Here is a 19881-nt window from a genome sequence, read left to right as displayed (position 1 = left end):
TCCCCTCCCTACCATACTTCATCGTTACTCTGATTATCTTTTAATCCTGGGATGTATGGTTACTTGCCCATCTGACAATGGGATTAGTTCCTCTTTTGAACAGCTCTATTAAGTCTCCCCTTAACCTTCTTGAACAAACCTCAGTTCCTTAGACTCACTAAAGTCCCTCATCTTCAATAACCCTCCCTCAAAGTATTGTTATTCCTTCCAAAATGTTATATCCTGAAATGAATATTATGTTCCAGCAGAGGTCTAGTCTATGATGCCAAAGGTGCATCTACTGAATACTGACTTGAAGGGGATGAATGGTTATGAAATCAATAATTTTGAGTTTTATATTTGTCATTAATTTAGATCACTTTGCAGAGATTTGTTTTCATTTTGACATAAAGTCTTTTTCTGTTGATCAGTGTCAAAAAACCCAAATGAAATCCACTGTGATTCAATGTTGTAAAACAATATAACATGAAAACTTCCAAGGGAGTAGTGAACACTTTTTATAGGCACTATAGGTAAAACCTTTTCACAACTTAACATGGAAAAATTACAGATTTAGTGACAGTAAAAGGCAACACAATAAAACCTAGCATTATGATGCTAACTTAATGAATGCACAGAAGACATTATTTCAAAACGAACGTACAGCTCGCAGCACACGAGTTGTCATTACCTGTTCTGGAGGTTCCTGTATTGGTTATATCTGAACTGGTAGTTAATGGCTGACCTGATGACACAGACACTTGCCCTTGGCTGTAAGTTTGTGAAGGCCTTGGCTGTAATGCAGGCCTAGAAGTTGTTGAAGGGCTAAAATGTCCTGGGGAGTTCAAAGATTGCTGTGACGTCCGGGAAATTTGGGGTGAAAGAACAGTCTGAGTACTAGTCACAGAAGCAGTCTGACTGGAAATTGCGCTACTGATTTGCATTGATCCCATCGTTGCAGGGGACTTCCTCTGAACTCCTGGGCTTGGCAAAGAAGTACTAGCACCATTTGTTTTTGCTACATTTGCTGGCATTTGTGATGCGAGTGACTTCGAGAGGTTGTTAATCGAGGGTTGGGATTGAACAGGTAAAAACTCCAGTCCAGGCTGCTGGTTGGTCACCAAGGTGTTTGCTGAGGCCTGCAGGAGCTGAGGTTGGGAAGACATTGCCACTGGAACGGTAAGTAATACTGGCACTGACTGTAGAGATACTGGCATAGGCTGGTTACTGCCAGAGGCTGGCAGTGATTGATTGGTTCCTACCACTGTGGCAGTTGCTGGGAGCAGAGGAGGAAGCACACGACCAGATGACCCTGCAACAGCAGAACATCCTTTAATTAGAGTCTGTAAATAGTATATACTTCCCACTCCATCCACCATAATGGCTCCCACCATGGGGTTGGCAAGTCATAAAAACACAAAATGCTGTCAGACAGCATCTATGGGAGGAGGTAGTGACGACATTTCAGGCCGAAACCCTTCATCAGGAGTGAAGTAACATGGGATGTTCGAGGGGGGATAAGAAGTGGGGCAGGGATGAAGTGGAGAGCTGGGAAATGATAGGCTGGAGGGAAATAGGCTGGGGGGGGGAAGGTGGAGAATTATGGGAAATAAAAGAGAAAGAAAGGTAGGGCTGGGGGGGAGATTATACTATGATCTTATCTTCTTATCCCCCCTCGACCATCCCATGTTACTTCACTCCTGATGATGGGTTTCGGCCCAAAACGTCGTCACTACCTCCTCCCATAGATGTTGTCTGGCCTGCTGAGTTCTGCCAGCATTTTGTCTTATTATTTATTTCCAGCATCTGCAGATACAGTCTGGTTGGCAAATCTGGTGGTTAAGCCTTTAATTTGACTGATGGTAGGATTGCAAAAGGGCAGGGCCAATTCAGATATGTTGTACAACTCTTTGGAGCCTAAACACATGACACAATGGGGCAGTAGGATACAGATTTAATATTGTGGTACGATATGAACCTACTACTGATGCGTTCCCAGAAGATGTGAAGAGAGCCAGTCATTAAGCCGAAAACACAGCAACAGCATGTCATTATATTAATGTTAACAAAATGAGTGTTTTAAATGTGAATGAATTTTTGATGGGTATCTACAAGTTCTTATAATACCCAAAATTACTTCTTAACAAAGCAGCAATTATCTTTTTCTCTTATCTGGATGACAAATATGTTAAATTGCAAAATTTACGATTAAATCTCAAACAAAAAAATTGGCAAATTGGAAGCTTAAAATAATATTAACTGCTTTAAGTCCTGCTCTCTCTTCTGCTCTTCAGGGCAACACATAATCAGAAAATATAAAAGTTATAAAACATTGTTGGAAACCAAATAGATCTAGTAAAGAAGTCAGTGATTTGAATACTAGGGAAAGAAGAAATTATCCAAATTCCTCTTCTGAAAAGCAGAATTTTCTTCAATTAAAAATAGTAAAAAATTATATTCTCACTAATCAGTTACTTCGGAGCCACATCCTGCAGTTTATAGTAAAACTCCATTAACCTGGTATGCTCAGAATTAGGCAGGGCTGGACTGACAGATTTTCTGAATTATTTGATGTTGTTTTACTTAATGCTTCAACAGACTTTTAATTTATTTTTCAAAGACGTCACACAGTAGTATAATAAATATTTCAGTGAAACCAGTGTACTTCAAGGGAAAGTGAGATATAGGTGCCCCAGGCACTTCAAGGGAGCAGGGTCCACATGACAAAAGATGCTGAATGACTGGGATTTCCTATACTTGGATGGCGGATTGTCAGAACTTTACTTTAACTAGCAGGTCTGGCAGGCATGCTAGGATTCTGCTGAGAGGTGAAAGAGAGTAGAGTAAATGCAAGTTCAGTTAGAAGATACTATGCAATTGCACTGAATTGTTTTGCAAGTACCTTTATTACCGGAATTTGTAGAAGGCTGGACTGCTGCTGAAATATCTGCCATATTTCTTCTTAAATCCAGCATCTGCCTTACTGTTCCACTGAAAACGGAAAACAACAGGGAATAAAGCTTATTACAATCCTTGCCATTTGCTGATTTTTTTAAGGTGAAATTTATATCACAATAAAAAAGTCATTTGCTGAGGACACAAAATAACAGACCTGGAAATAACCCTAAATTAAAACTAAAATCACCACGGATAAATATTATTAGATAGGTTGAAGGGAGGGGAGAAATAGAAAGAAATAGAAACAGAATAGAGAATAGTATAGCACAGTATAGGCCCTTCAGCCCATAGTGGTGTGCTGATTTTATAACCTACTCTGAGATAAATCATTGTTTTTCCATACTGGTCTTAAATATTATTTTCCCTGCCACAAAACCCGCCATTTTTCCGTCAGTCATTATAATTAAAGAGCTAACAACACAAATGCAATCTGAGGTAGGATAATTTTAATGATAATAAGATGGACTACAGGTTAATACTGGGGCCATTAAAGAGAAGCTAATTGCCCAGTGAAGTTAACAGCATCTCATTTAGTGAGGAAATTAAACGTTAAGAAAGCAAACAGGGTGAATTATAAATAAATGGAAGTAGACAGTTGTGAAAGTTCTCTCAGATATGGGAAGAAAGGAAGACAAGAGTATATACTTAATCAGAAATAAAGAAAACCTGGATTTATGTCACAACAAGTTCTGCATAGGTAACCTTTGCTAAACTAGATAGAGCCAGAAAGAATGGAGAAAAATTCCAGTGCTCCATGGAGGTACAAAGAGTTTGAAAATTCAACTTTCTGACCATCGAGTGGATACTGATATGTAGGAAATAAACTGTATACACCCAAATACTTTTCTTCCATCTGCAGTTGAAATACTTCAATCACACTAGCTGAAGTGTGATAATCTCAAACAAGAACCCCATTTATACATGGGATTCCATTTGGGATTGACAATTCTGAACTATACTGAGTGAGATAAGATGGCATGGTAGCACAGCTGTTTGTGTAACACTTAAAAGCACCAGTGAACCCAGTTCAATCCCCACCATTGTCTGTAAGGAGTTTTTATGCTCTCCCTGTAACCACCTGGGTTTCCTTCCACATTTCAAAGACATGTGTAGGTTAGTTGGTCACATGGGTGTAATTGGGTGGCACTGGCTCGTTGGGTCAGAAGAGCCTGTTTGTGCTGTACCTCTACATTTAAGTTTCTAGATATAAATCTAATACCTTAGATTTCAAATACAGAGGATTCCTGTTAATTGGGGCAAATGCTTATTTGGGATAACTCTTAAAGAACAAAAACTAAACAAGAAAACAGGCAGGATTCCCATCATTTATTTGAGACGCTACGCTGCTTAACCGGGACAGGAGACTGTTGCCTAACAGTTGCTAACTAGTGTCAGACTTGAGCACTTGTTTGGCCTTTAAGACTGTACTTAGATGTGGGACTGTACTGCATCCGGCTGCCTTGGCTCATGGGCCAATTCATATTGCGAGAGATGTACTAAAACAGCAGCCAGAAACACTCCACCTGCATCTGAACCTTCACGTAAAATCACTTCACAATTTTGTAATGTTTATCTCTGGGTGAATTAGTTTTTCAGAAGTTCTTTCCCTCCCTTTTATATTATGAATCTCTCAAATTTTTTTTCTTTTACCCTATTTTAATTGGCATCAAAGGAGGATTGGAATCTAGGGGAGGAGCTTAGGAGGAGACAATGACGCTGCCTTTGCTTGCATCTTCGGAAGCAGATATTTCCATCTTTAATATCTCTATTTTTTCCCTTTCGGGGTTCTTTTGAAGACTCTGACCTGGAGTTACACGCTGACTTTGGTTCTTTGTGGGAGTGGGACCCGCTCTCGGGGTTTCACGACTGGCTGTTATTCGATATGCCAAGGATGTGACCTAGGAGATTAACTCGCCTTCGGAGATCTGGGATCTCGTGGCTCTAGAGACAGGCAGACCAAAGGTAGGTGTCTCTTCAGGAATCTGGTCTGTTGTGGGAGACAGAAGATCGAAAGCAATGAGCTGGCTGCTAGCTATGTGCCCAGTGACCCGAGTTCTTTGGCACAGAGCTCGGGGAAAGAGCCCAAATGGATTTTTAACATTGTAAATCAGCAAGTTGTTTGTTATGTTTCCCCTCTTACTGTGAAACGGAAACACCTCTTTCTCCCTTTGGGATACTGCAAGTCTGTGCCTTTGCCACACGCTTGAGTGCTTGGCGGTGGGTGCCGATGCTTTTTTTTGAGGGTGGGGGAGGAGGGAGCTGGGGGTGGGGGTGCTTTGGGGTTCTAACATTTAACTCTCATTCGTTTTTTGGGGGTACTCCAAAAAATGGTTCGTGGATGGTTGCGAAGAATAAGTATTTCAGCATGAATATTGTATACACCTCTCGGACATTAAATGTAAAATTGATACTGTGATTAAATGAAGACTCACTGGGCACCAAGCACGAGAATCATATTTTACAATATTTACTGATCGTATAAACTTTAAACGAAGTGGTAGAATGAATCAAGAGCTGTTTTACCTGCGACATTGCACATTGCCAGAAGAACAAACGGGGGGATTATGGGATTTGCTGGGAGAGTTGGGTTGTGTAGTCTGAACTCCAGGTGATTGCTGAGGTATCGAGATGGAAATATTCTGGGAAGAACAGAAATTAATAAAAATACATGTTCCCAAGTTGATATTCTATTCCTAAAACACGAGCGAATCACATTAGTTTCTGGGACATCAAATGGTTCATTTAAATAACTTTAAACAGTATCCAGTTGGATTGTGAAGAAAAGCAGTTCTCGTATTAATGGATCTGAAATGACCAGCCTCTCTGCTGCCCACCAAAAAAAACCTTCTGCTCTTTAACAAAATTTATAGAGGCATAGATTCCATATAGTACAGGAGGAAATCAATTGGTTCCCGAGTCCACACTGGCTCATTGTCCACTCTTTTTTCTTAGGCTGTAAGTTAGGGGTTTCTCTCAAATGCCACATCAATTTACCCTGGAAAGTCTTGATCAACTCTGCTTTCACCACACTTCTAGACACACACACACATCCCAATTATAATCTCTCTGCATGAACATATTTTCCACACATTCCGAATCTTCACTCTTAGAAGTAGTGACCAGTCCTCACTCTGATGGGTATAGATTTTTTAAAAATTATATATTATATATATATTTCTTATTGTAAGTTTTACTATTATTTATGCATTACACTGTACTGCTGCTGCAAAACAACACAATTTCATGACACATATCAACAATATTAAACCCAATTCTGAGCTTGAATTCTCAAAATGTTGTAAACTGTTATACTTCTGAAACATTTATTTTATTCACTAGTGTTTCATTTCTCAGGTTTAATTAATGTCAAAGACTAGAATTCGTAAAAAAAAAATCATAGTGACAAACTGGAGAGCAAGGGCAGCATGCATCTACTCTCTGCCAACGTAGTTTTATTCAGCAGAATGAGGGTATACTGAAATCAATGTGCTAATTTAAGACTTCGGAGTTGCAGATCAATAAAAAGTAGGAATCTGCAAAGGTATGGAGTGTTCTGAACAGAAATGCACACACAAAAAAATGTTTACATACAGAGATGTTTACTGCTAATGAGGCTACCAGCCAAATGGCAAATAACTGCTGTGGACAACATCCATGAAAGATAAAAAGCTAAAAAAAGAACAGAATATTAAATGATAGTGCATTTATCATATGGCAAAAATGTTCACGTTGAGAGGACACAAGCAAGTCAATGTATTAACGAGCATTGGTGCAGTGATTTTTTAAATTCTTTTCTCTCCCTGGTTAACTGAATAACATGATATGCAGATAACTTCACTGCAAGTGACAAGTGTTAACTCAAAGTACACAAGCAGTTATTAAGTTTCTTCCCAAGTATTCTGCCCTGTGAATGCTTGGCATCTTTCAATTCCACAGCTGCATTCTTAAGTCTCATTAGCACATCAAACCTTACCAGATGGAACAAAAATACATCCATTCCCAAAGGAACATTATGTAGAATTAGAACTGAGAAGCACAACTATGCGTTCTAAGAATCACAATGTCATGTAACACTTTAATGATTTCCTGTTAAGAGGAACTACAATTGATTAGTAGGGGTGTCAAAGGTTATGGAGTGAAGGCAGGAGAATAAGTTTCAGAGGGAAAATAAACTAGCCACAACTGAATAGTGAAGCAGACTCGATGGGATGAATGGCTTAAATCTGCTCCCATGTCATACGATCTAAAATACAGTGGCACCGGGAGATGTACAGGAGTGGAACACAATTGAGAAATACTTTGTGAACAGATCTGCATAATAAAAGCAGAGTCAATTATAGAGGATTTCCACTTATTATTTAATATGCGATACAAGCCTTTAACAGAAACACCATAATTCTGATAACAATGAAGAATTATGGAAGATGATCAACTTTTGTGAATTTGGTTAAAGTCAGAATACAGAACCGCCTTTCTCAACCTTCTTAGCTTGGAGGAACTGTTGATGTAATTTTTCAGGTCTCAGGGCTCAAAAACCAACCTTTTTTGAAATTAATCTTTCTTTCCCCTTCAAAAATATTTAAAACTCTTAAGGCAAACATAACAAGTTTCTTTTAAAGAACCGGCTTAAGCCAAAATGGGATTTAATTTTTCTAAAGGTAGGCTCAGAAGATTTAATTTAAATAAAAGTTGTAAATTGATTTTAATTAATGCTATTTACAATATGCAAATTTATTTGCAATGTTGAAACAGTGTGTTGCAACAGTATCAGGATTTTGTCTTTTTTTAAAAAAGAGAAACGAAACCTCTCATGGAACCAATCATTGAATGGGGCACCATCAGTACAGATGCCAACACAGATCCTCCAAGACAGACCTTTTGTTTCCAGATATGAACACCAAACATTAAATATATCTTGACCTTTGTTTCGGGGTGCTCTGCAACAGAAAATCTTTTTTCATGAATTTCACCATCATTTATAATGAGCAAAGGCATGTTTGGAGAAAAAAGGTGCAGAATTCCATGAAAAGAATACCTCTCCAACTGTTAAGCATGGCAGTGGATCAATCATGCTTTGGGCTTGTGTTGCATCCAGTGGCATGGGGAACATTTCACTGGCAGTGGGAAGAATAAATTCAATTAAATACCAGCAAATTCTTGAAGTAAACATCACACTGTCTGTAAAAAAGCTGAAGGTGAAAAGAGGACGGCTTCTCCAACAGGATAATAATGATCCTAAACACACCTCAAAATCCACTACCTCAAGAGGCACAAGCTGAAGGTTTTACCATGACCCTCACAGTCCCCGGACCTAAACATCATCAGAAATCTGTGAATAGACCTCAAAAGAGCAGTGCATGCAAGATTGCCCAAGTATCTCACAGAACTAGAAGCCGTTTGCAAAGAATGGGCGACAATCCTCCAAACAATAATTAAATGACTCTTAGCTGGCTACAGAAAGCGTTTACAAGCTGTGATACTTGCCAAAGGGGGTGTTACTAAGTACTGACCATGCAGGGTGCCCAAACTTTTGCTTCGGGCCCTTTTCCTTTTTTGTTATTTTGAAACCGTAAAAGATGGAAATAAAAAAGTAACCTTGCTTAAGATATTAAAGAAATGTGTCATCTTTAACTTTATGCCTTTTGGAAATCAGGACATCTTTTACTCACTCAGCTATTCACAGTAACAGAAAATCTGGCCAGGGTGTCCAAACTTTTGCATGCCACTGTATACCGATTTAAAAGAAGTTTTCTATCAATGAGTTTTCTACCAGTAGTTTTCTACTGTTTATGGTTGGGTTGAGTGGTTCTCTGAACTTGGCAATCCATTTGTAAATGTTTTGTCATAGTATGAGGAGACATCATCAGCACACTGTTCCCTTTTGGAGTGTCCTCCGAATGCTTGGACCTTATCAGTCAGTTGATTGGTTGTCATTACAGAAACTCAACTGTGACATAGGGAGGGAGGTCTTGTGACTGTTTGGTTGCATGAAGAACTCTGCGCTGTCTGGAATTTTGCCTGCATTGACTTATATATGAGATTGAGAACTACACGTCTGTTTATAGAATTGTTTATGGAAAACCACGCTTCTAGGAATTCTCTTGCATGCTGTGCGTTTGCTGTTTGTCTTTGGCTGGTTCAAAAGTATGGTCTCACATCCATAACAATTCATAGGAATCCTAGGAAAACCTAGGCTGAAGTGTTCAGCACTAGTCACAAGCTCTACTCTTGAGCACTGGCTTCATATTTGACTCATGTGCCATTGCTCAGGCAACCCAATTCTGCCTAATGTGCAAACACGAGGAAATCTGCAGATGCTGGAAATTCAAACAACACACACAAAATGCTGGTGGAACACAACAGGCCAGGCAGCATGTATAGGGAGAAGCGCTGTCGACATTTCGGGCCAAACGGCCCGAAACGTCGACAGCACTTCTCCCTACAGATGCTGCCTGGCCTGCTGTGTTCCATCTGCCTAATGTGTCTAGATTACATTACTTATAGTACTAATAGTACAAGAGGCAAACTAAAAGGCTGCCAGAAAAAGATGAGCACTATCACGTCATGATTACAAGAAATACTTTGAGAAATGAACAGCGTCCACAGCTCCGCTCCTCATTAATCCTGAGATGGCAGAGAATGCGATAAAATGTTGGTAGAGAAGAACTTTGTGATACAATAAATGTTCAGAGAAAGAGAGAACAGAAAATTGCTTAGACATTAAATGCAATGCCATTCCCAATCCTGCAACTGCTGGTAAGGAAGTGAAAAGGTATCACGAGGAAAGCAGGTACTGCCAGAGCAGCCCAAATTCTGTGGTTTTGAAGATTTTACGTATAGTTTTTTTTTGGTGGGGGGAGGATGATCTGGATGGTAACTGTAAGGCCATTCCTTATTGCTTGCAAGCCACGTAGCTTTCTGAGGATATTAATGAACCAATTACACGGGATAAATCTAGATTCACAGGGTCCAAACTGGACATGACTACAGATTTTCTTGACAAGGCACTTGTGATTTTTTAAACCACAATTTGATACTGTCTATGATCATTACTAGGCCTAGTTGTTCTACATCTCCCCCACAGTTTGAAATCATTCCCTAGTTACAGTAGGACTTTTATTTTTAATTGATAAAAATTTGACACCAATATTATCATGAATTTCTTTTGAAACTTTCATCCAGCATCAATAAAGGGTCAACTATATTGACTTATGGAGGTTTAAGCAATAAGTTTTGCTGTACAACAATTTCTGCTGATTTCAGCAGATATGGAATCTTTCAATAGGAATAAAATTCAGCTTCTAAAATAAAAAAGCCAGTATCCAACAATGTACAATTTTCACATGGCATAGGGGTATGGTTTGTCAAATTAAATTGTGTGCTATCCACCCCTGCACCAAAATTCAAAATCAATATATAGATTTATAATGCTGAAGATGACAACATAAATATTCTGCTGGAATGGAAGCTGAATGTTCATTCTTGTCTGTATATTCGATTTCTGCTGAAATTAGCAGAAGTTATTGGACAGTAACACTAACTGCTTAACTGCTTAAGCCCCCCCCCCCCATCAATAAAAATAACATTCAGTGGTAGCCACTTTATTAGATATGTTCAAGGTCTTCTGCTGCTGTAGCCCATCCACTTCAAGGTTGGGTACATTGTGTGTTCAGAGATGCTCTTCTGCACACCACTGTTGTAACGTAATGTCGCCTTCCTATCAGCTTGAACCAGTTTGGCCATTCTCCTCTGACTTTCATTAACAAGCTGTTTCGCCTACAGAACTGCTGTTCAATGCATTTTTGTTTTGTTTTTCACACCATTCTTTGTAAACTCTAAACCAGCGGTCTCCAACCACCGGGCTGCGAGGAAATGATATGAGTCAGCTGCACCTTCCCTCATTCCGTCATGTCCACTGTTGAATTTGAACGCATGCGAGGTCATCAGTCGGTCATTAACCTACAACTACTCGATGAGTAAAAAACAAACATCGCTTGAGAGTTTCTTTGGAAGAGGTGGTAGAGGACATAAAAGGCCTAACAATGATGATAATGCAGAGACAGTTGAGGCCGAGACTGCAAAACAAAGGAAAGTTTCCCTTAACAGAAAATACGACGCGATGTATATAAAATATGGCTTTAATGTAACTGGTGACTCGCATGCTCCAAGCCCCCTGTGTGTGATATGTGGAGACAAGCAGTCTAATGAGGCAATGAAGCCCTCAAAACTGCTACGGCACCTTGAGTCCAAGCAGCCGAAGTTGAGTTCTGAGCAGAAAAAATGTGAGGAAGCAGGACAGAAGCAAGTGCTGACAGCAACCACCTGCTGCTGCTCTGAGAGCATCGTACTTAGTGTCTAGCCGTATTGCTAAGGCTAAGAAGCCTTTCACTGTTGGTGAGGAATTGATTCTGCCTGCTGCCAAGGACATGTGCTGTGAACTGTTGGGAGAAGCTGCAGCTAACAAGATGGCACAGGTTTCTCTTTCAGCTACCACAGTTTCAAGGAGAATCAATGACATAGCTGAGGACATCGAAGCACAGTTGTTGGAACAGCTTAACGAGTCACCACGGTATACTATCCTGGTCGACAAGTCTACTGATGCCGACAACAAGGCAATACTGCTGGTTTACGTGTGATATGAATTTCAAGACGATGTGCACAAGGATATGTTGTGTGCACTGCTGCTGTCAACTAACACAACTGGGGCAGAACTATTCAAGTCTTTGAATGATTACGTGTCAGGCAAGCTGGATTGGTCATTCTGTGATGGAATATGACTGGACGGCTGTCTGGTTTCACTACCCGAATCAACGAGGTTGCTCCTGAATGCCAGGCTACACACTGTGTCAAACACAGGGAAATGCTGGCTAGCCGAAAAATGTCACCTGATCTTAAAAGCGTATTGAGTGACGTTGTTGAAGTTATCAATCACATCAAAGCAAAAGCCCTTAACTCACGTCTGTTTGAACAGCTTTGCGAGGAAATGGATGCAGAGCACAAACGCCTTCTCTTACTGAAGTCAGCTGGCTATCAAGGGGGAGAGCCCTGGCCAGGATTTTTGAGTTAAGAGAGCCTCTTCAGAGATTTCTTTCAGGAAAAAAGTCACCACTGGCAGCACACTTCAGTGATGAGGAGTGGATAGCAAAACTTGCTGATCTGTGTGACATTTTCAACTTGCTCAGTGAACTAAATTTGTCACTTCAGGAGAGAATGACAACTGTTTTCAAGTTGGCAGATAAAGTGTCTGCTTTCAAAGCCAAACTGGAACTGTGGGGACAGCGAGTGGACAGCGGCATATTTGACATGATCCCAGCATTAGCTGGGATTTTGGGAGAGACTGAGGCTGCACCATCCTTCTCACAGCTGGTGCGCGATCACCTATGTTCGCTGTTGACAGAACTTGAGTGTAACTTCCCAGCCGCAAATGACCCAAGATGTGCAAAGGAATGAGTCCGTGACCCATTTATGAATGTCCCCAGTGAATCATCTATGTTAGTGCGGGAAGATCATCTTCTTGAGCTCGCAAATGATGGTGGGTTGAAAAGTATGTCTGACATAGCATCTCTGCAGGCATTCTGGATCAAAGTCACGGCTGAATATCCTGAGATAGCCATGACAGCACTGAAAACATTGCTTCCATTTCCAACATCATTATCTCTGCGAAGCGGGGTTTTCTGCAATGAATGCAACGGAAACTAAATCGCAGAATAGACTTAACTTAAGGAACCCCTTTCGAGTATCGCTGTCTCCTATCACCCCTCGATGGGACTGTCTTGTTGCAGGAAAACAAGCCCAGGGCTCCCACTGATTCAGCAGTATTGGTGTGTTGCAGTGATTTTATATGCGCTGTGTGTTTAATATCCAAACGTTACTTAAAATGTTACAATGCTATTGACTTATCCTTATATGCATGTGAGGAAAATATGTGCTGTGTTTAATATTAAATTCATTAGATAAACACTTTTAGAAATGAAATTGAGTATATTCCACATAAGTGACTTATCACCTATATTCTGGTCGTGATTAACATCCCATCCTCCCCCCCTCCCCGTTCTGAGATACTCAATCCACCCTGTCTGGCACCAACGGTCAAAGTCACTTAGATCACATTTCTGCCCCAATTTGATGACTGAACAACAACTGAACCTCTTGACTATGTCTGAATGATTTTATGCATTGAGTTGCTGCCACATGATTGCCTGATTAGATCTTTGCGCTAACGAGGTGTACAGGTGTACCTAATAAAGTGGCCAATAAGCATATAGTGACCTTACATTGATGAAAGCTTCAAGGTTGATATTACTGTGAATTAACATTGTAAAATTTCAATTACTATTTTAATGGTATCACCACAGCTTTTATTTGCCTTACTCAAACTGACAGTGTTTAGACAGAATGCAATCATCCATAATTCTGCAGACCTAATGAATAATGTATTAGAATTCTTCACACACACACACACTACTAAAGCAGGATTTAATGTTACCACATAATACTATAGTATCAATTTACAATGAGAGCATTAAGTATCCATTTTTAAAATTTCTTTTGCAGCAAATTCTGCGGACACTGGTCCTGTTACTATTCAAAACAAAAGCTAAAAGTGGTTGCAAATAAGAACAGCGTGAACAGCTCATAAGCACGAGATTCCGTAGATGCTGGAAATCCAGGTCAGGCAGCATCAATGGAGAAGAGAGAGAATGCCAGAACAGGTCATGTCTGCTTTGCAAACAAAATGATGACCTGGAATAATCCTGGCTCCACAAACTCAGCAGGGATTTACACCCAGGATGAGCAACTTTTTGACACAAACTACCCATCTACAATTTGCTACTAAATCTGTATATATAGTAAAACTTGTACCTCTCAGAAACCTAAGTACTGTACAAACCAAAACAAAACCAGATCTTTAACTAAATTTCATCTATGAAGTACACAGCAGTTTTAAACTGTGTACTTGTTTAATATCCAACAAGGTTTTACCAGGTATTTTTGAGTTTATGCCAGGACAATAACTTGTCTTAGGCTTTGAGAAATGTACTGTGATTCGACTAAGTAGATTTCCATTGACCAAGCATGGATTGTTCACAAATGTGCTTCCTCACAATTAGTATCTCCTACTGTGTGCTCAACGAGTATCAGGGAGGAATCACTTGAACTAAATCGTTCATCTTTTGCTTTAATTTTTATAATGTGACTATACGTCTAGTGTTTGAATAAGTTCAGTTGAGGATGCTGGTTCAAACCACCATTTCCTAATCACTCAAAATCTTTACTAATAAATTCCTCAATAGGTTCTCCAACTACTTAAATAATCAGCTTGTCCTCACCAACAACTACAAGAATTGAGAAGGGTGATCAAATTGCTTTTAATAGCAAGTTTTAACATCACCTGACTACTCAATACTTGACAAGCTACTTCATATAAAAATTACAGTCTTATATAGTGATCAGTCCAAATTCTGTTCACATCTGGGTTCCCCGATGCAATAGAACAGGTGTGAGCCGTTTTCAATTGCTTCTGAATGCATGTACTGAATGTTAATTATATATTTCATTGATTTGGTAGCAAGATTCTAGAATATGGTCAACATAAAAATGAAATATTAACAAATAATTTACCAGTTGTTATTTCCTTTCTAAATCTACAATGACAGTTCAGCAAGTTAGATGACTGCAAATCCAGTGCAGCCAGATACGATGTAATATACAATTATCAGTGAGTATTCTTAAGATAAAAAATGACAAAGGTCAGTGATTGGATGAGCAGCAAATAAAGTTATTTGATGGTTATATGCACCACTAGTGATGAACAAAGGACTGGTGGTTGTTACAGAACAACTGCAAGGAGGCCCTAAGTTCAGCCAACCGTCCAGTCTAATATCAGAGAACCAAATTCTACTCAAATCTGTTGGAATCAAACATGCCTACATGTACACAAGAAATTCTGCAGATGCTGGAAATCCAAAGTAACACAGACAAAATGCTGGTGGTGGGTAGGAAAAGTAAAGGGCTGGAGAGGAAGTAATCTGATAGGGGAGGACAGTGGACAGTAGGAGAAAAGGAAGGAAAGGGGACCCAGGGGGAGGTAATATAGATAGGTGAGAAGTAGTAAGAGGCTAGAGTTGGAATTAGAAGAGGGCAGGGGCAGGGATTTTTTTTTTAAACGGAAGGACAAGTTCTCGGGAAAGATACATGACTGGTAGTAAGTCTGGGTGAGTACATGGTCGAAGAGTCGGAGGGCAGCAGAAATCATAGAGGGGGGAGCAGCAGATTGTGGGTTATTTTAAAATATTAAAGTGTAGTGAGAAATACCAATCTAGATCTCAAAATTTCATCACATTTAGAAGCAAATACTAAATATTTTCAAACAGTTCATTTAGTAGATTAAATGAAAAATTATTCCTCTATTATTGATTGACTGCAAACAAGTCCACTAATCACTCAGTTAAAAATATTTTATTGAAACATAGGTGTTTTAAATTTTATTCCATTTTGATCTGGAAGTACTGGACTATGAAAACAACAGTTTAAAAATGTAAGACCACTCAGACCTATAGAATGAGAATCTGTTGCTTAGTGCCCATTTGATACCTTCAGAGATACAAAACAATAACCACAATTAGCCACTGATAAACCATCTGCTTCAGTACTTGGTCTTTGCCACTAGAGACCCTCCATGAGCCACAGTGACAATTAAGGGATCGGCCACAGTGATAAGACACATTTGACGGATGTGATCTAATAAATCAGAGTATCTCACTGCCTGGTCAATACCAAGCATTCAGAAATTTTGCATGAAGAAACTGGCTAGGGGTTTTAAACCATGTGTTGATAATGAATCTGGGCTGATAACTTCCAAGATCTGAGCTGCTGCTCTGAATGGTTTCACACAGTTCAATGAACCTATATTATTCTGGAAGAAAATTACATAAATTTTGGCCACACCTATACCAGCTGAATCTTCAACAAAAAACAATTTTCTACCCGTTTAAAAAAAAATTCACACAGATCTGCCTCATCTCAATTTCTCCTTTCCAACTAAACAACTCAGTATGGAACCAAGCAACAATAATACAGGTAGGTTTTACATTTCATGCCAAACCTTTGCAAGCTTCTAAAGAAGTAGAGGGGCCGCAAGTGCCTTCTTTGTATTTGCACTTATGCGCTGGGCCCAGGACAGATCCTGTGAAATGGTAACACTAAGGAATAATCAGCTCTTTGGCCTTACTGACATTGTGTGAGAGGTTGTTGTGGCACCACCCGGCAGGATTTTAAATCTCCCTCCTATATGCTGATTTGTCACCACCTTTGATTCTGCCAAAGACAGTGGTGCTGTCATCAAACTTGAATATGGCATTGGAGCTTTGCTTAGCCACACAGTCATACGTGTAATGTGAATAGAGCAGGATAAACACACAGCCTTGTAGTATACCTGCAATAATAGAGAATGGGGCAGAGTTGCTGTTGCCACTCCAAATTGACTAGGGTCTGCAAGTAAGGAAATTGAGGATCCAGTTGAGGAGGTACTGAGTCCAAGGTCATGGAGCTTATTGATTAGTTTTCAGGGGATGATAGCATTGAAAGCTGAGCTGTAGTTGATAAAGAGCATCCTAATGTATGCATTATTTCAGGGTTAAGTGAAGAGCCAATCAAATGGAACTTGCAGTGGACCTGTTGTGCCATAGGCAAATTGAAGCAAATCCAAGTTGCTTCTCAGGTAGGAGTTGGCATGTTTCATCACCAACCTCTTCTAAACACTTCATCACTGTGGATGCAAGTGTTGTTGGGTGATCGTAGTTGAGGCAGGTTACAACGTTCTTAAGTACCGGTATAACCGAAGCCTGCTTGAAGCAGATGGATACCTCAGACTGCCTGGCCAGGTACCCCATCTGAGCTGAATGCTTTCCATGGGTTCACTCTCTTGAAGAATATTCTCACATTGGCCTCCAAGAATGAAATCACTGGATCATCAAGAGCTGGCAGAGGGAGCTTGTAATGACTTCTCCATGTTTTAACAGTCAAAGAAGGAGAGAAGACAGCTCATCTGGAAGCAAAGCCCTGTTACCAACTTTGTCACATAATTTCACTTTGTAAGAGGTGACAGCATTCAAGCCCCTACCACAGCTGTTGAGTATCCATCACTGATTCAAGTTTCATCCGAAATTACCTCTTTGCCTGCGAGAAGACTTTCTGGAGATTGCAGTTGGATTTCTTATAACTTTCTTGGTCACTAGACTTGAATGTCTCTGATCTAGCCCTGAGCAGATTTCTCATCTTGTGGTTCATCCAGGTCTTCTAGTTGAGGAAAAATAAATGATTTTGTGGGGACACACTCGTCTACAACTGTTTTTATGAAGTCTATGACAACTGTGGTTTATTCATTCAGATCCATAGCCGAGTTCTTGAGCACAGTCCAGTCCATTACTTGAAATAATCCCGTAGATGCTTCTTTGCCTCCCACAACTAGCTCTTTGTTGTCCTTACTTTGTATGCAGATAGAAGGACAGTCAAGTGATTAGATTTCCCGAAATATGGTCTGGGCATGGAATGGTAGGCATTCCTTATCTTAGTATAGCAGTGGTCTAGTGTGTTGGAATCTCTGGTGCTACAGGTTATATGCTGGTGATAAGTTGATGCAAACTTCATAATCTACAACAAGCTTCAAGTGCCCTGATCTAATTGTAGTACTGCCTTTTTCATAGGCTCCTCAGTTAAACTCGTCACTTTAGTTTAGTTTAATGAAATTGATCTCTCAAAGCTTCACTTTTTTTAAAATTAGATAATGAGGACTTCTGGTCAGAACTGCAAGAAGAGAGGACAGAGTGTAAAAGCCTGTTACTGCTGCCATTGCTTGTGGGCAAGTCTCCTGAACTACCGGAAAGAGCAAGATGAAGAAACTCCTATTGAGTCATTAGGAATGAGAAGAGTAGGTGAATGCCATCACTTGATATTCTTAGGGAAGGGATTTTGACAGCAAGAAAAAATTAGCTAATAGAGAACTAATGATTGGGGTTAGAGACATCAGAACCAATGATTGTGGTTAAAATGGGAAAAGGATAAAAGAGATATAGATAATAAAAATAAACATGATGGGATGGGGTAACTTTATGTAATTCTCCCAATTAACTGTGTTAAAAATTAAACTGTATCACTTGATCTTCGAAAGCAATGAAAATGGAATCTGACAGAGCCTGTTAGATAGGGTGCCATGGTATGGTAATATAGCAGTTAGTACAATTCTTATTCCAGCTCAGGCATTCTGGAGTTTGGAGTCCAATTCCAGCCCTGTCCTGTTAGGAATGTGTGGGTTATCTCTGGGTCTTCAGGTTTTCTCCCATTGTCCAAAGGTGTACCAGGTAAGTTAATTGGTTATTGTAAATTGTCCCATCATTAGATTAGGGTTAATCTGGTTTGTTGGGGGTTGCTGGGGCCTTGTTGAGTATGGTATTTTACTTGCCTGCCAAGAACAGTCCAAAAGTCAGAATACTGCACATATTTGTTGAAGTAGTCAATATTCCATCGCTTGCAGGTTCCATGTATATATTGCAAATCCATCTGAAATTCTGCCAATAGGTGTGCTGTCTGCAAATTTATAAATGACATTTGTGATGTGGCTAACCACTCAATTGTGGGTATTGAGAGATTAGGAGTAGTGAGCTATGCACACATCCTTGAGGTGCACCAGTGTTGTCAGCAAGGAGACGCTATTTCTTTTCCACAGACTCCAGTCTCCCGTTGAGGACATCAGGGATCCAGTTGGAGAGGGAGGTACAGAGACCTAGGTTTTGCAGCTTGTTGATTAGAAATGAGGGTAACATTGAGTTGAATGCTAATCAATAAATAGCAGCTTGGCTTAGGCATTACTATCGTCCAGGTGATCCTAGTAGATCCAATAGATGTGAGTGCACTTGGCCTTTCTTTCCATTTCCAGCCAGGGGAGAAGCATTCAATAACTTCACTAGAAGTAACACATTGGCAAGTAATATTTGTTTAAAACAAAGTGGTTAAATAAATATGATTGCATCAAGTTATGACATTTTATTTCTTCTGCTCTTATTGATGACCGATAATCCAAAACCAATTTAAATACAGAGACTGGTTGAAATAACCCTTCTTAATTTCACTTACATAATCACCCCTTAAAAACAAAGGATCTTGGGATTACTCCTTCACTATCTACTAAGAAAAATGATAAATGCAAGTTATTTTGTCAACTGCAGTACTTAAATAGGGTAGTGTGTGTAAATATTTGACAACGAGGCCCGCCCCACAATGTAGCCTAAGGTGTAATTAAAGACCCCTCATATCCACTGAACATCTGCTCATCATGGGCAAACTGTAGTTTTGCTTCCAAAATGACTGAATGGCATTCAAAATGACAGAGGGAGCTAAATAATGACATACAAAATGACTTCAACCTTTAACATCTTTGATGAAGTTTATGTTCCAGTATGTTGTGTGATAATTCCCTCATCAACCTCAATTTAATTTGCCACTCAGATCTTTGTAAATAAATACATTTCCACAATATTGGAACAGTGAAAGAAAACACCGAACCAGGTTTTACAATGGATTTTAAGGAATTTCTGTGAAATCCCCTGATTAGGACTTCCTGTGCTTCCAGATGTTATTTCCACACTACATGGTAAAGAGCAGTAGCTGAACATTTGTTCTTTCAGGTTTGATCCAACATTCAACAAATTCAACAAACCCCATTTCCAGAAAAGTTGGGATATTTTCCAAAATCCAATAAAAACAAAAATCTCTGAATGTTAATTCACGTGAACCTTTATTTAACTGACAAAAGTACAAAGAAAAGATTTTCAATAGTTTTACTGACCAACTTAATTGTATTTTGTAATTATACACAAATATAGAATTTGATGGCTGCAACACACTCAACAAAAGTTGGGACAGAGCTTAATTAAGATTGAAAAGTGC

At 39.5% G+C, this 19881-nt stretch overlaps 1 protein-coding gene across 17 annotated transcripts in view; it reads right to left on the bottom strand.

The window, feature by feature from the left end:
• Positions 1-19881, bottom strand: part of LOC132382929 (activating transcription factor 7-interacting protein 1-like) — a 154910-nt gene that overhangs the window by 43551 nt on the left and 91478 nt on the right. For 16 of the 17 annotated variants that reach the window (XM_059953513.1, XM_059953516.1, XM_059953518.1 and 13 more), the window contains 3 exons: positions 5461-5576; positions 2882-2970; positions 671-1291 (listed from right to left, as the gene is read on the bottom strand). In XM_059953513.1, the coding sequence (XP_059809496.1) occupies positions 671-1291; positions 2882-2970; positions 5461-5576 (826 nt within the window). The remainder of the gene's footprint in view (positions 1-670; positions 1292-2881; positions 2971-5460; positions 5577-19881) is intronic. The other variant, XM_059953510.1, reaches the window with a different exon arrangement.

The sequence above is a fragment of the Hypanus sabinus genome, chromosome 29, assembly GCF_030144855.1.
Source record: "Hypanus sabinus isolate sHypSab1 chromosome 29, sHypSab1.hap1, whole genome shotgun sequence".
NCBI lineage: Eukaryota > Metazoa > Chordata > Chondrichthyes > Myliobatiformes > Dasyatidae > Hypanus > Hypanus sabinus.
Note: the sequence above shows the minus strand (reverse complement) of the source record. Positions and strands in the feature narration are given on the sequence as shown.